Source organism: Halyomorpha halys, unplaced genomic scaffold (assembly GCF_000696795.3).
Source record: "Halyomorpha halys isolate HHAL.00 unplaced genomic scaffold, Hhal_1.1 Scaffold761.1, whole genome shotgun sequence".
Classification (NCBI taxonomy): Eukaryota; Metazoa; Arthropoda; class Insecta; order Hemiptera; family Pentatomidae; genus Halyomorpha; species Halyomorpha halys.
This window is the reverse complement of record NW_027113122.1, coordinates 524,246-537,660: the sequence shown is the minus strand read 5'-3', so window position 1 is coordinate 537,660 and position 13,415 is coordinate 524,246. Positions and strand designations below refer to the sequence as shown.

The 13,415-nt window shown below is 32.3% G+C and overlaps 2 protein-coding genes across 5 annotated transcripts in view; one reads left to right on the top strand and one right to left on the bottom strand.

Moving 5' to 3' along the window:
- LOC106685972 (galactokinase) overlaps positions 1-7,213 on the bottom strand; it is a 14,969-nt gene extending 7,756 nt beyond the window's left edge. The window contains exons 1-3 of the mRNA XM_014429021.2: positions 6,866-7,213; positions 3,100-3,283; positions 2,478-2,610 (exon numbers count right to left, since the gene is read on the bottom strand). Of these exons, the coding sequence (XP_014284507.1) occupies positions 2,478-2,610; positions 3,100-3,283; positions 6,866-7,030 (482 nt within the window). The 5' untranslated portion in view covers positions 7,031-7,213. The remainder of the gene's footprint in view (positions 1-2,477; positions 2,611-3,099; positions 3,284-6,865) is intronic.
- Positions 1-13,415, top strand: part of LOC106685973 (phosphatidylinositol 4,5-bisphosphate 5-phosphatase A) — a 98,156-nt gene that overhangs the window by 21,664 nt on the left and 63,077 nt on the right. For 3 of the 4 annotated variants that reach the window (XM_067050740.1, XM_067050738.1, XM_067050739.1), the window contains exon 3: positions 5,308-5,418. The exons of the other annotated variant lie outside the window; for it this stretch is intronic. In XM_067050740.1, coding sequence (XP_066906841.1) covers positions 5,308-5,418 — 111 coding nt within the window. The remainder of the gene's footprint in view (positions 1-5,307; positions 5,419-13,415) is intronic. 4 annotated transcript variants of the gene reach the window in all.

The window sequence follows — 13,415 nt, the reverse complement described above, 5'->3', positions numbered from 1 at the left end:
AATTTTTTATTATTACAATATATATATATACATATACATTTGTCAAGTATGCAATTATATAATAACTGTCAAATTTGACAGGAAAATTCAAGTCTTGGTGTAGGGGCTTGCTTATTGCCTGGATTGTTTTGGGGGAGTTTGGTGTTTTGTACTTTTTTTTTTTTGAGTTTTTGAGGGTACAGAAAACAAAATCAAGGGCCACCATCCTAATTTTTTTCAGGTTATATAAAAATGGAAAAAAGAAATCTTTTTCAGTGTTTTCTTCAATAACATGAAAATTAATTTTTTTTATACTTTAATCTGTATTAAATAAATTAAACAAGAGTAAATTCCCTACATTTTAGTTTTCTATAATTTTGTTTCGTTCTGGGGATCGTTTCGAAGCATCTCATCTTAATCCAATAAGATCCTGTCAAATGGGAACCAGAAATAAATCTTGGCGAAAGATTTGGAATTTTGAAGTGAATTTGAAGTTTTGAAATTTTTTTCAATTGTTTTTTAGGATGCTGATTACGAATTTCATCTTTGCCTCTAAGATTATTTTTTTTTTTGCGGATACTTAAAAAAATATTTTTTTCTGTTCATAACTAGAAAACTATGAATTATTTGAATACCTTATATGATAGTTGAAATGAGTTCGGTCATTGATCATTTGTTTAATTAGCTAAGAATTATATTTTTAGGAAAGTTTTTCGTAATGCTAAACTCATTTTTGACACCTACTCTAGTGGCAATTGGTGAAAAAATGACATTAGAGTGGACTTGTTGAAAGTGTGACTGGCAATATTATTTATTATTGAAAATATTTATAGTTAGGGAAAACCCTCAGGTAAAACAGTATTATAGAATGAGATCTCTGCATACAAAGAACAATATACACATGTATGTAACAAAGAAGTTACTGGAAATCAATAGAAAGTAATACCTAAACCATAAAACATAAAGAAAATCATGAAAAATTTTGATTTCTCAATAAACACTTTGTTAATTCATTCTATGGTTTAAAAAATTGATTTTGGGTTAAAAAAAGGGACACTGAAATACATTCATTAAAAGATTTTCCATAAATAGATTGTTAAAATAATTTTTCATCATACTATAAAAATATTTTATCTTTTAAAGAAACTTTAAATAAAGTTATCACATACTCGCCTCTTCTCACCCAATGAACATTGCCTTAAAAATCTGTTTATGTGGTAAATGTTTTACTTGTGCTACTATACTTTACCGCAGCCCACTGGTGAGGCTCTTGAGGTCTATCTCTGGGCCACAGATCACCTGTTGGGGACCAATGTGTTATTTGAAATGCTGACATTGATGTAAAATAATTAAAAACTCATAGCAGATGACTTCTTGGCTCTTTTTTTGAATTAATAAGAACTATGGCACCAAGATAATGTTAAGGATCACAGCGATTAAATGATGCTATTTTGGTCTATTATAACAGTTCTGAAGCAAGCTCATTAGCAGGAAAACAAAGGTCCATTTATATAAAACTCTAATTAGGCCTGTCCTAACATACACCTCCCAGACATGGATCCTATCCACACAAGATAGAAATAATCTGTTGGTCTTAGAGAGGCAGATCCTTCGAAGAATTGGCCCATAGATTCTTCGAAAGATCTGCCTGGTAAGGGATGAGGAAGGCTGGAAAAGAATAAATAAGGAACTCTATGAGCTGCTCCAAGATATTGATATTATGACCTTTGTTAGGCTGAGACGCCTTGGGTGGGCAGGATATGTTGCATGGATAAGCCCTGTAGAAATGCCGAGGAGTCGGACGGCATAAGCTCCGGTGGATGGATGGTGTGGTAATAGACGCACGGGACCTGCTTGGAGCCCAAAATTGGAATGCAGCAGCCCAAAACCAAGCGGAAGGGCAGAGGCTCATAGAGGAGGCCAAGACCCATCGCAGGGTTGTAGCGCCTACTGATAGATAGATGGCACCAAGATTCAAAGATGGAAGTTAAAAATTTAGTTTTTCAGTCTAAAATAAAATAAAAAATCATTAAGTACAGTTTTTCTCAGATTCATATATTTACATGATTGTTTAAGCTGTGATACCTCATATGTACGAAAAAAAACTTTATAAAATTTAATGTTCTATTCAAGAGATATCTTTGAAAAATTATCGTAAATAAAAAATGTGATAATTTTTTGAAGTGTTAAAATCGTATTGTTGATTTTTCCGTTACGAGGTATCACAGATTAAGCAATGATATGAAGTTCAGTAGAGAAAAATTGGTATAATAAAACAAATAATAATAATAAATTTGGTCTGGTATCAATTAAATTTTTTTCTTCAAAATATGAAACATATCTCCAGAGTGATCTGTAATGTTTAACTGCAAAGTTAAACATGAAATTTCTACAATTGACATTGGAGCAAATAACAAAGAAGTGAAAAATACTAATACAGTTTAAATCACTTTTTGATGGCTAAAATTATTAGAATATAAAGATTGTTTTATGCTTACTCTTTAGTTTTGACACCAGTCAATTTTTCAAGGAAGTTATAGGTTGAAACCACAAGAGCAGCACTTGTTCCCAACCCCACTTCAAATGGTATTGATGATATGATAACTGCATTAAAGCCTGGTACTTTTGCACCTTGAGAAAATTAATAAAGATTATAGTTTTTAAATAAAAATTAGTATTGTAATCTACTACATATTTTTCAGCTAATTCTTTGTTGTATCTATAACACTAAAAACCATATAAGGACTATAATAACAACTAAAGTAACATTCTTTAATTTTTCAGATTTTAGAAAATCTGCAAAAAATTACTGTTTGCTTTAATAATAAACAAAGTTGGTTTATAACGAAATATTCTCTCTCACAGATAGTACTCAAACTTCACATATATTTATTTTCATTAGTTGTTTATTTTTTGCAGTTTTACTAAAATCTGAATAAGTGGAGAATGTGAATTTTCCAACAAGACCCCTTATATACTCTTGTAAAGCATGAATTAAAATAAATTAGTAAACATATAATGTAGGCTAATCTAAGGTTAAGAAGGACTAAAAGAGAAAATTGATTTAATTTCCATCATATGTAAGTCAAATTAAAACTAAATGTAAGTAAAATATAATACCTTGGAAATAGGACACAGTACCCTTAATGTAGTTTGCCCATGCAGGCTCTCCAACAGTCAAATCTACTTCATCGGGTACTTTAAAAGTAACATTGCTCTTGTCAATACTGGGACTGTCTGTGTAAACATGAATTTTGGTAGTGTAGTTTGGTGCACCTATCATCATAGTGACCATAGGTATGGCCTGTCAATGCATTTTAATTAGTTATTATTTACTATTTTGTAATAGTCATTTCAGTTAATTATAGAACAAAAAAGTTTGATATCAATAAAAAAGATTAGTGAATTTAGAGTTTTAATTAAGAAAAAAAATTGAGAAGAAACCATTTCATAAAGATCTATTTCTAGTGGCCATTTCTTATATTTTTAATTAGTCCTTTCTGTGGAAGTATAATCCACTGAAAGTCCTATCTGGATCTCAGTGCTTAATTCAAGAACCACTTTCATGAGCAGCTGCTCTACAATGTGAAAAGATGGGAAGCGGTCTACTATTGAAAGTCATCTGAGCCAACATTATATTCAATATTTCTACTCTTCTTACCACCATTAGAGACTATTTTGGGCGATCACCTGATCCATTCTTACAAAATGATCTACCAAGATCTAGTGTAGGTTACCAATTTCAAAAGATCACTATCACTTCTTTTTTGATTGGCACGATAGCCTGTTACTGGGATCTGGCCTCCTCAAGTTGCTTTGACCAGTTTAATTGGTGAACTGCAGCCATCCTCTAATTCTGAAAACGTAGCAAGATCCTCAAATCTTTTTTCACACTATCTACCCATCTAAGCTTTGGATGGCCTTCCAGTCTGGTTCCATAGATTTCTTAGTCAATGAGTTTTTTTTGTGATTTCATGGAGATCCATCCTCGCGACATGGCCTGCTCAGTTCAGCCTACTGAGCTTGATGATTCTTACAACATGAGACTCACTTAACACTTCTCTGACATATGCTTTCTCCATGTTGAACTATCTTTCACTGGACCATAAATGTGTCACAGGATTTTTCTTTAAAATCGCCAGAAGATCTCTTTCATCATATTTCAGGATGGCCCACATTTCTAATCCATATGTTCCTTAAGCACTGTCCTGTGATCAGTGTCTTGTGCAGTTTTAGTTTCATGACTCTTGATATTAAGCTACTTCCCAGATACCAACACAGTCTGAAATAGCATCTATTGGCTGATACTATCCGCACCCTTATCTCATCTGAAACCTCAATAATATCATCAGTATATGACCCCTATTTGGTTTTTAAAGGTATTAACAGTGAGTCTTGACTTCTTGGTAGCATTATTGTTCCAGTAGCAGCATTATCGATGGCAAGGAAGGCGTCTTATACTGCAGCTTTGGATTCTGATAATATCAATGTCAATGGCATAGCCCGAAATCTGTACCATTCAATCAAAACCAATTCTGCTGGTCTGGATCTCTTATGTCTTTTTCCAAACCAAAATTGAAGAGCAAGCAGCCTAGGGAGTCTCCTTTTAAAACACCACTATCTGAGCTAAAAGTTCACTATATGACTCATTCAACTGTCAGAAAATCAAAATTTCTCATTGTTTGGTTTCCAGAAACATAAGATAGCAGAAAAATCAAATGAAAAAAAATATGAATATTTATGCTACTCAGTCCAATCCTGTTGGTCGGCACCATAATAGTTATCATTTAAAGGATTTAGAAGAACAAAATGAGAGAGTGTTATCTCATTTTATTGATCATTAATGTAAAACTGATGAATTAAATTTTATTTTTAAGATTCATTTAAACAATGAGGAAGTTTGCAATATAGTCTTAGAAAGATTATTCCAGTTTTAATCATTAATTTAGAACTTTTCCTTTAGCAATATTTTTATTCAATTTTTTTTTAAGTCACACAGATCTATTATTTAATTTTACTGTTTTGTTTTTCTTCTTTCTGTACAATATTTAAGCTAAAATCCCAATTTTTTCATTAGATATATTATTACAATGATATAATTTAGTGTTTAACTATAGTAGTACAATAAAAAAAAGAAAAAAAATCTAACTATTATACTCTGCTAATAAGAAAATTAATTTACAATTTAAAAAATATTTTTATCATAAACAAACCAGTTTTCAGTAATCACAGCTTTTATTTCTAAAGTAATCATAACAGTCATAAAACCTTCCTAAAAAGTGTTTTTTAAATTTTGTTTATAGTTAAATTTAAATGGAACTTTTTTAGAAAAATGAAAGTATTCGGGAAAGCTCGTAGGTGGTTTGCACGCAATGCAATTCTCATACTGTTAAGTTTGCGTGCCAAGCGAGATGAACCCTATGTCTTTATAAATTTTCGGTGAGTAGAATTATTTTGGTTATCACTTTGTAAAAGTTTTACAAATAATTTTTTTATGAAAGTACAAAAAGTAGTTTTTAGATTGTTTGGATATTTTTCAACTGAAACAACCCTGATGAAGCTCTACAAAGTGTGGCGAAAAGTCAATAAAGAAATAGTTAACTGTTTTTTATTTCCTTTTGACCTCATCCCCAACCATCTGCATAATTTGAAATAATACAGTCAATCACCTATAAATATATAATGATTGTTTGGATATCTTTCAACTGAAACAGCACTGAGGAAGCTCTACAAAGTGGGGCGAAACATCAACAAATAAACAGTTGTTAAACATTTTTGTTTCCTTTTGATTGCTCCCCCGGCTGTCTTCTTCATAATTTTAAAAATATTTCTATATTTTGATACTGATAAATGTTTTATGAAATTTGTATTACAATGGTTGAGTGCATAATTTGAATTATTTGCAATGGTATGCAGCATTAAGTGTTAGTCGTTTCATTAAAAAACATAATTTTACACAAATTAAATTTTCTCTGAACTATGTTAGAGTTTGCGGATGAGATATTTTAGGACTTGTGCATAATACTGTTTACTGGTATAAACAATTTTTAATGTTTTGAAGAATATTAGTAAGAAATATCAAATTAGTCAAAAGGAAATATTGCTGCTTTGCTTGAATAATGGCACATCTGAAAAAAAAAAGTTTTTTATGTTTTATGTATACTATAGATTGTACCATAGACTGTTTGCTTAGCAACAACCCCATCAGCTTTAGGGGATTTTGTAAGGGGACACCAATACAGAAAGAAGCCGCAGGTTACATATTATACGCGGGTATAATATCTTTGAAATACGTCAAATTATAATATAAATCAAAACTTTTTCTTTTATGAGATGTGACCCTATTCAACAGCGATTTATATTAATTTTCAAGTATGATCAGTGAAGGTTAAATTTTTCAATTTTTTTATCATCAGTTGATGTTTTCTCAGTTATCACAAATCTCACAACTTCTGTAAAAAAAGAAATCAAAGTAACAGAATAATTTTTAATAAAGTTTATTTTAGTAAATGAGTCCACTCTTAAAAATTAAATTATTGAAATTAAATAGAAAAATTTCTAACTTATATCATTAAAAAAAACTTCAAATTCTTAAAAATGTCAACCAGTAATATTATATTTTAGCAAATGTACCAACTAAATAGCAAATTTCGTTTTCCCAGATACAAATATATTTTATGTATGTTTTATATATGTATAAATAGTTGTAAACTATTTTTGTTTCACTATTGACCGCAACCCTGACCATCTCCCTATATAACAAATATATTTTAGTTTAAGATATAAATTATAACTAAGGGAACTAACTTGGCTCCATAGAAATTAATATTACATTAAAACTAACAAATAGGCGGACAAATATGTAACATGATATACGATGCCATACCATTGGGAATACAAATCCCTCATTGTAATCAGTGTGTTCACCAACAAGATTCACTCTTCCAGGAGCCCATCCAAACACTGTCGGGAGCTGTCTGTGATATGTATCTATAAAAATATTTATTGCTGTCCTAAGGAGTTCTTCAGCATTTGGAATAACCTCTGCCATAATATGTTGATTTAATCACAGCCGAAAATTAAATTTGTTAATCATAAAAAACAACATGATTTCTTGACTTATGTTTTAATTGTTATTCACTTATTCCTTTATATACTATGAGCAATAAGCAGATTACTGTTAATTTTTTTTAACTTAATTAATATCCAAGGTTAATTTAATGAGTATCAGAGAAAATTAAATGTAACAGCTGTTTGTTGTGGTTAATCTATATATGTGCATATGGGTGATTCAATTAAAAATGTCTTATTTTTTAATGAAAAAAAAGTATTCTTCTTCTTTGAGTATTTTTTTTTTAGAGTTAAATATCTAGTAAAATCTTTAACAGGCAGAAAAAGATTCTTATCAGTTTTCGTACAATTTCTGATTATAATTTTGGAGAATCCAATTGAATGAAAAAGGTGAGTCAAGATGAAGATTTGTGTCATATTTGGTAATTTACTATTATTCTTTTGCTATCAAACGTTCCGTTTTCAATTTTTCTTCTCTTTATTAGAGATTTAGGGGGTCCATATTTATCTGAAGAAGAAAAATATGTACAACATCTCCATCGTTGATGTTTGACATTATAGTCTCCTCCAGCAATGAAGCGCGATCCGAAGGATCCGAATAAAGAGTCAAGGTGATTGTAGGAAAGGGAATTACCAGGGGTGCAGTATACAGCTGATAATGTTAAGTGGAAAGGATGAGTTGAAATTATTACAGAGGTTGCTTGGATAGCGTCAGTAGGAGTGGAAGGAATGAGAGAATGGGATAGGGATTTATGAATAAGGATGCAAGACCTGGCGTGTTGTGTGGGCGGTCTGATCTGTAAGTAATGAAGTCACGGATATAGAAATGTGACCGTTGAGTAAAGTGAGTTTCTGTCAACAGGGCAATATCTATTTGTTCTTTGTGGAGAAATATATCGAGTTCGTCACGGTGGTTATGTAGTCATTAGCGTTCCACCAAAGGATAACTAGGGGGTTTGCGCTCATCGTGGGAGATTGAAAGGAATTTCGGTCAAGATTCTAGTGAGGAGGGTGATAAGCGGTTTAATGGTATTTTGGAGATCCAACAGGAAGGATGATAGGATAGAGGTTATATAGGTTGGATTGTAGTTGAGATGTGGATCAGGGGCTGGGTAGTTTGTATGAATCAGAGCACTGGGTGTTGGGTGAACTCCTCGTGAGGTATGGGGTACTGGATCTGTTTTCAAAGGTATTTGGGGTGGGTTGTTTACTTGAAGAGTAGGATGAGAAGGAGCTGGATGTGGATGCCAACCAATATATAAAATAATTTCTATCAGACAACTTATCCTGTAACAGTGTTAATAAAGTTGGCAAATGGATTTAGCATGCGTGTGCTGCGAGCGTGCGTACGTGGATGTGTCAACTGCCCAGCTCAAAAAAGAAGATCCGTACTGTAATTCATATTTAAGGCGGGGTATATGGTGAGGGAGATAAGGGCAACTTGTTCGATAAAATTTACTTGTCGGATATATCATTTTATTCGATCGATTTACTTTTATTTTCTCAATTACGGCTTGGAACGATTTTGACTAAACTAGAAATATCAATGTAAAAGAAAATGATCTTCTATATCAGCTAGGATTTATTCCGATTGAAATAGTTTGAAAGAGCTTCAATACCGAGTTCTCATCAAAACATAAGTTCTCTAGAGTACCTTTAATTTTGTTTAAGTAAATATTTTTGGGGATCCTTAGTATTCTCATTGAAATGAGTGAGTAGAACAGAGAAAGAGGCACGAATTTCCCAAGAACGGCTTAATGGACTTTCAATACAGATGTACTAAATTATTAGAAATAACAATTACTACTACAACTTCTAATCTCTTCTCATTTGCGATTAAATGAATGATTTTACAGATAATTACATCAATTTTCTAAAACCCCATTAACTTCAACGTAAAATTGCCTTCAAGGGCTAATCCCCTAGACCTGACTTCATGACCTAATCCCTTACCTTAGCGTCATTTTTATTTAGAACAGTAGGACCATGGCACCGCCTGATACAGATAGATTCCAACTACAAGGTAGAGGAGGTTGAAAAAGGGTTTCAAGAGGGCTGTGAACATATGAACTCGTAACCTATGAAACGTAACTGATTAATGAGTCTATGTGATCACAGCCATCTGAAAACCCTTTTATAACCTCTTGGAGGAAGGAATATAATGGAGGGAGTAAACAGGCAGAAAAAGTGAAGCCAAAAAAAGCGGGATTTATAGCCCTTTTAGGGACGTGGCAGTGATGGGGAAGAGTATGAGCCAATCACTGGCTGCCTTCTTTTTCAGTTTAGATTACAATAGGGGACATTCCTATTAACTTCAACGGAAACTTTCCTTCCGCCTTTATGGCTTTACTTACGCTTTGAATGAGAGTAGGGTAATGCCCCTCTCTGTACCTTCTAGTTGGAATCTGTCTGTACCTGTAGCAACTGATCTCATCGTAGATTCTTCTACTGAAAGATCTGCATGTACTGGAATGTGAAACTAAAATATTTGTATTCCTGAAAATGGCATTTTAGCCGATACTTAGAGGCGCATACAACAAGCATATTGTTTGTTGATTAAATTGGTGAACTCCCTAACCACCCAAACCCACTCGTTTCTAACCTTGCTTCCTCTTCTATTCCTGGCAATCCTCCGAGGGGCCTGAAAAGAAGATGGCCTCGTGACCTTATATTGTAAACTGTTTTTAGAGTTCTACTACTGGGTAGTTTCTCTACATCCTGTATCATATCATTATGCCATTATGATCAAATTTACTGGTTGTATTTTTTTATACAGTTGTAAATATCAATAAAAAAAAAAAATTGGTGAAATAATGATTATCTTATAATAATTTAAAATTTTGCAGTGTTAACGGTAACAAAAAATGAATAGATAAGAACTCTGAAAGAATGTCATAATTAACTGAAGGAGAAAAAAGAAGTAATAGAGCCTGCAATTTAGAGACGGAAAAATCGGAAGCAGCCGAGCTTGCCCGATCTCTTTTGATTCTAACTTTTTACTTTGCTTTGTTATATTTTGTTAAAATGTTGTTTTCTAATACTGGCAGGGACAAAGTTGATATGTGTTATTCGCACCTCGAGAAACCCTCTAATACGAATTTCATAGCAAGAGAAAAATAAAAAATTATAGTTTAAAATTGTCGACTTCCAAGTAAGAGTTGCAAGCGCAATGCACCAGACTTTTGCTCTTTTCTTCATCCTTCGTTACTCCAACACTCCATTTCTCATGTCTCTTATTACCTCTTCATATTCCTAATGCTAGGAATCATTAAAATCAACCTATTCTTGTAGTGAACAATATTGACAAACTCTACACTCCCTTATGCAAGTTAATAACTCGTCCGTACAGTAACAGAATCCATATACGCCACCATTCGTTAATGCTCGCCATATATTATACATACATAAAGGCTGACTTCCCCTCTCGTAATAAGGCTCAGCGGTCAGGCCTTTCGACTCCTCCCTCTGGCATTCCCATTTAATATGTAGATCCCACTGATATTTGTTCACAGCCTAAACTGAGTTAGGAACAAACAGCCAAGTTGGAATTGGATAATGACCACGCAGGGTAAACAGGGGAAGAATCCCTCCCTGCGGGTTGGAACCCTAGCAACAGATCACCCTCGTCTCTTCGCTAACTAGCGGTCGATAGCTCAGAGATGAGAGGATATTGGCTTGTGGCTATAATATAATATGTATATTTTAATTATATATGGTAAATAATATACGTATAATAATCTCTTTGAATAATTGTAGGAAGATGAGACAGCTAGCTAACCTACAAAACAATTAGCAGAAAAAAACTATTTATTAGTAACCACCATTTCAACTCACATTTCTGGTTTCATCAGGGCTAAATGAAAACAAAATATGATTAAACTAAAAGATTAATGCGTAAAGAAAGATGGTTCAGATGACGGTCAATAAAGGTACACAAATAATACAAAATATTTATCACACATCTACGTTTCACCCCACTTTGTAGGACTTTATCAGGGCTAATAACAATACATTAAAATGAATAATATGCATAGAAACAATATATATTATTAAATTAAATAAAAAATAAATCTGTACCACTACAACCCATGAAGAGTCTAGGGTCTAGTACTTTGTAAGGGAGTACTATTACTAGTCTAACGGTTGTGCAGGGAGATGATAAGGCCAGAATCACGCTCGACCGCCAGATTTTTCCCCAATGAAGGGAACCGACTATATGATGCTGGATGGACCCCGGAGGGGTCCCAAATGCACAGAGTTGACTCACGACTAGAGTAATAGAATAAATAATTATCTATCACCGCCGGATTCGAACCCGGGCCCTTGGAGTTAGTAGGGTCGCTTCCATATTTATTATATTATATTTAATTATTAATTATATTTTTTCAGGTATAGATATTATTTCATTGACAATATTTTATCTATTTATTTTATAGACAATATCTGTTTTATCGAATAGACATTGTAAATTTAATATTTTTTTATTTTGTATTATAGTTTTCTTCATTCTATGATATCGCATGCTTTGGCCCAATTTTTAAAAGTTTAATCGACACTGAACTTGTACAATATTTTTGTGAAGTGTAATAGTTCCACGATCATTCAATATTTTGCATACAAATTTAGCTCAATATTTTCGCACAAAATTTTGAGCGAATTTTTGCTCTGGTGAGCGCTCTTAAGACTAATTTAATTTGTGCCGACGTTTCGGCCAAATTTAGTTTTTTAATCAAAAAATTACAATTTTTTTATTTCCCCTTTTTCAATCGAAATGAAAGCTGCGTCAAAAATATTCATAGTTAAATAGTACAACATAGATATTCTTCAAAACAAGGTTTAATTTATATCTAAGATTATTCTGAATGAAATCGCATAAATCCACGAAACGTCAATAAACTAGCTGGCTGAAGATGACGAGCGAGAGTTTTCATAGTAAATATTAAAACCATAAATAGGAAGATTAAATATACAAAAGAAGCTAAATCAACGTAGGCGGATTAAATTTATTTACGATAGGACACAATTTTAGAAACAGACCCGGCACCTGATAAAAGAAGGAAGGACCCAGATTGAATATTGGCAATAAAGGAGGAGAACTAGAGAAAAGAAAAGGAGAGAGAGTTCCATCAGTCTCTCTAACAGGAACTCTTTGATCTCTAAACTTCTTACATCTCTCCGATATCATAAGGTCAATGGGTGGCAACACTGTCTTGAGAGTATCTCTCTTTTCAAGTTCTTATATTAAGTTTTAAATTAAACTTTGGAAATCCGCTATACTCTACGAGTATATTATATATCATTATAAAAAAGATAGATGTATTGATTTTTAGTTTCACATACAATTAGGTGTATTTGGAAAACGATAATAGTTAACTGGAAGTATTAAGTTTGAGAAAAATTCGTACAGTAGTGTACGATAGAAATCCTACCATCCTCCCAAAATAGTGTATGTACCTAACTCAAAAACAAAACTACGCACGAAACTTAAATTGCGTAGCGTAGGTACACGTCCGGTATGTTCCCGCAACATTATTTTAAAATTGACGAACAGAAAATATAACTAAAATAATAAATTGGAGAAGAAAAAAAAAGAACAATATTTAAAATAAAAAAATAAAAGGAAAGTGATAAAACGAAATTGTATATCATCTCATAAATCATAGCGTGACTAACTTCTAATGATATAAATGAAAAATAATTTAACACAAATGAACTAAAAATAATTAACTAAAAGGAATAATTACATAAGTTTAAAAAAAAAAAAATTGAAACCGCAAAAACATATAAAATCGATTTTTTTCAAAAACAGCTCTAATGTTTTCGAATGACGAATTTTAAAAATATTTAGCTCTAAGGTACCTTACTTTTATTTATTTGAGATAATGAACCACTTTGTATTGTTAATAGTACTAAAATGCATAAATATTACCTACTATGTAAGAATATAAGAGACAACAAAGGGAAATCCGAAACAGCTGAGAGCGCTTAATCTCTTCCAATCTTATTTATATAAATATAAGTTCGTTATTTTTTATTAAACTGTTGTAATAAATTTAAAATCGTTATTTGCCCTCGAGAAACAATAAAAGTCGAATTTATATATATGGACTAATTCTGTGGTAGTTCAACGTCGTGATTTTGATGAAAAAATAAAAATCTATGCAGCTACAAATCATTAATGGGTCAAGGGTTCAGTAATTTGTAAGGAAATACTAGTTCTTGAACAACCTTATGCAAGGAGGTGATTTGTTCATAATCTCGTTCAACCACCAGATTTTTTTCACAATTAAGAGTACCTAATTTATAGAGGCTGGGTGTGCCCCAGGAGGGCGCATAAACCCAACAGTTTTAAAATATTGCTCGAT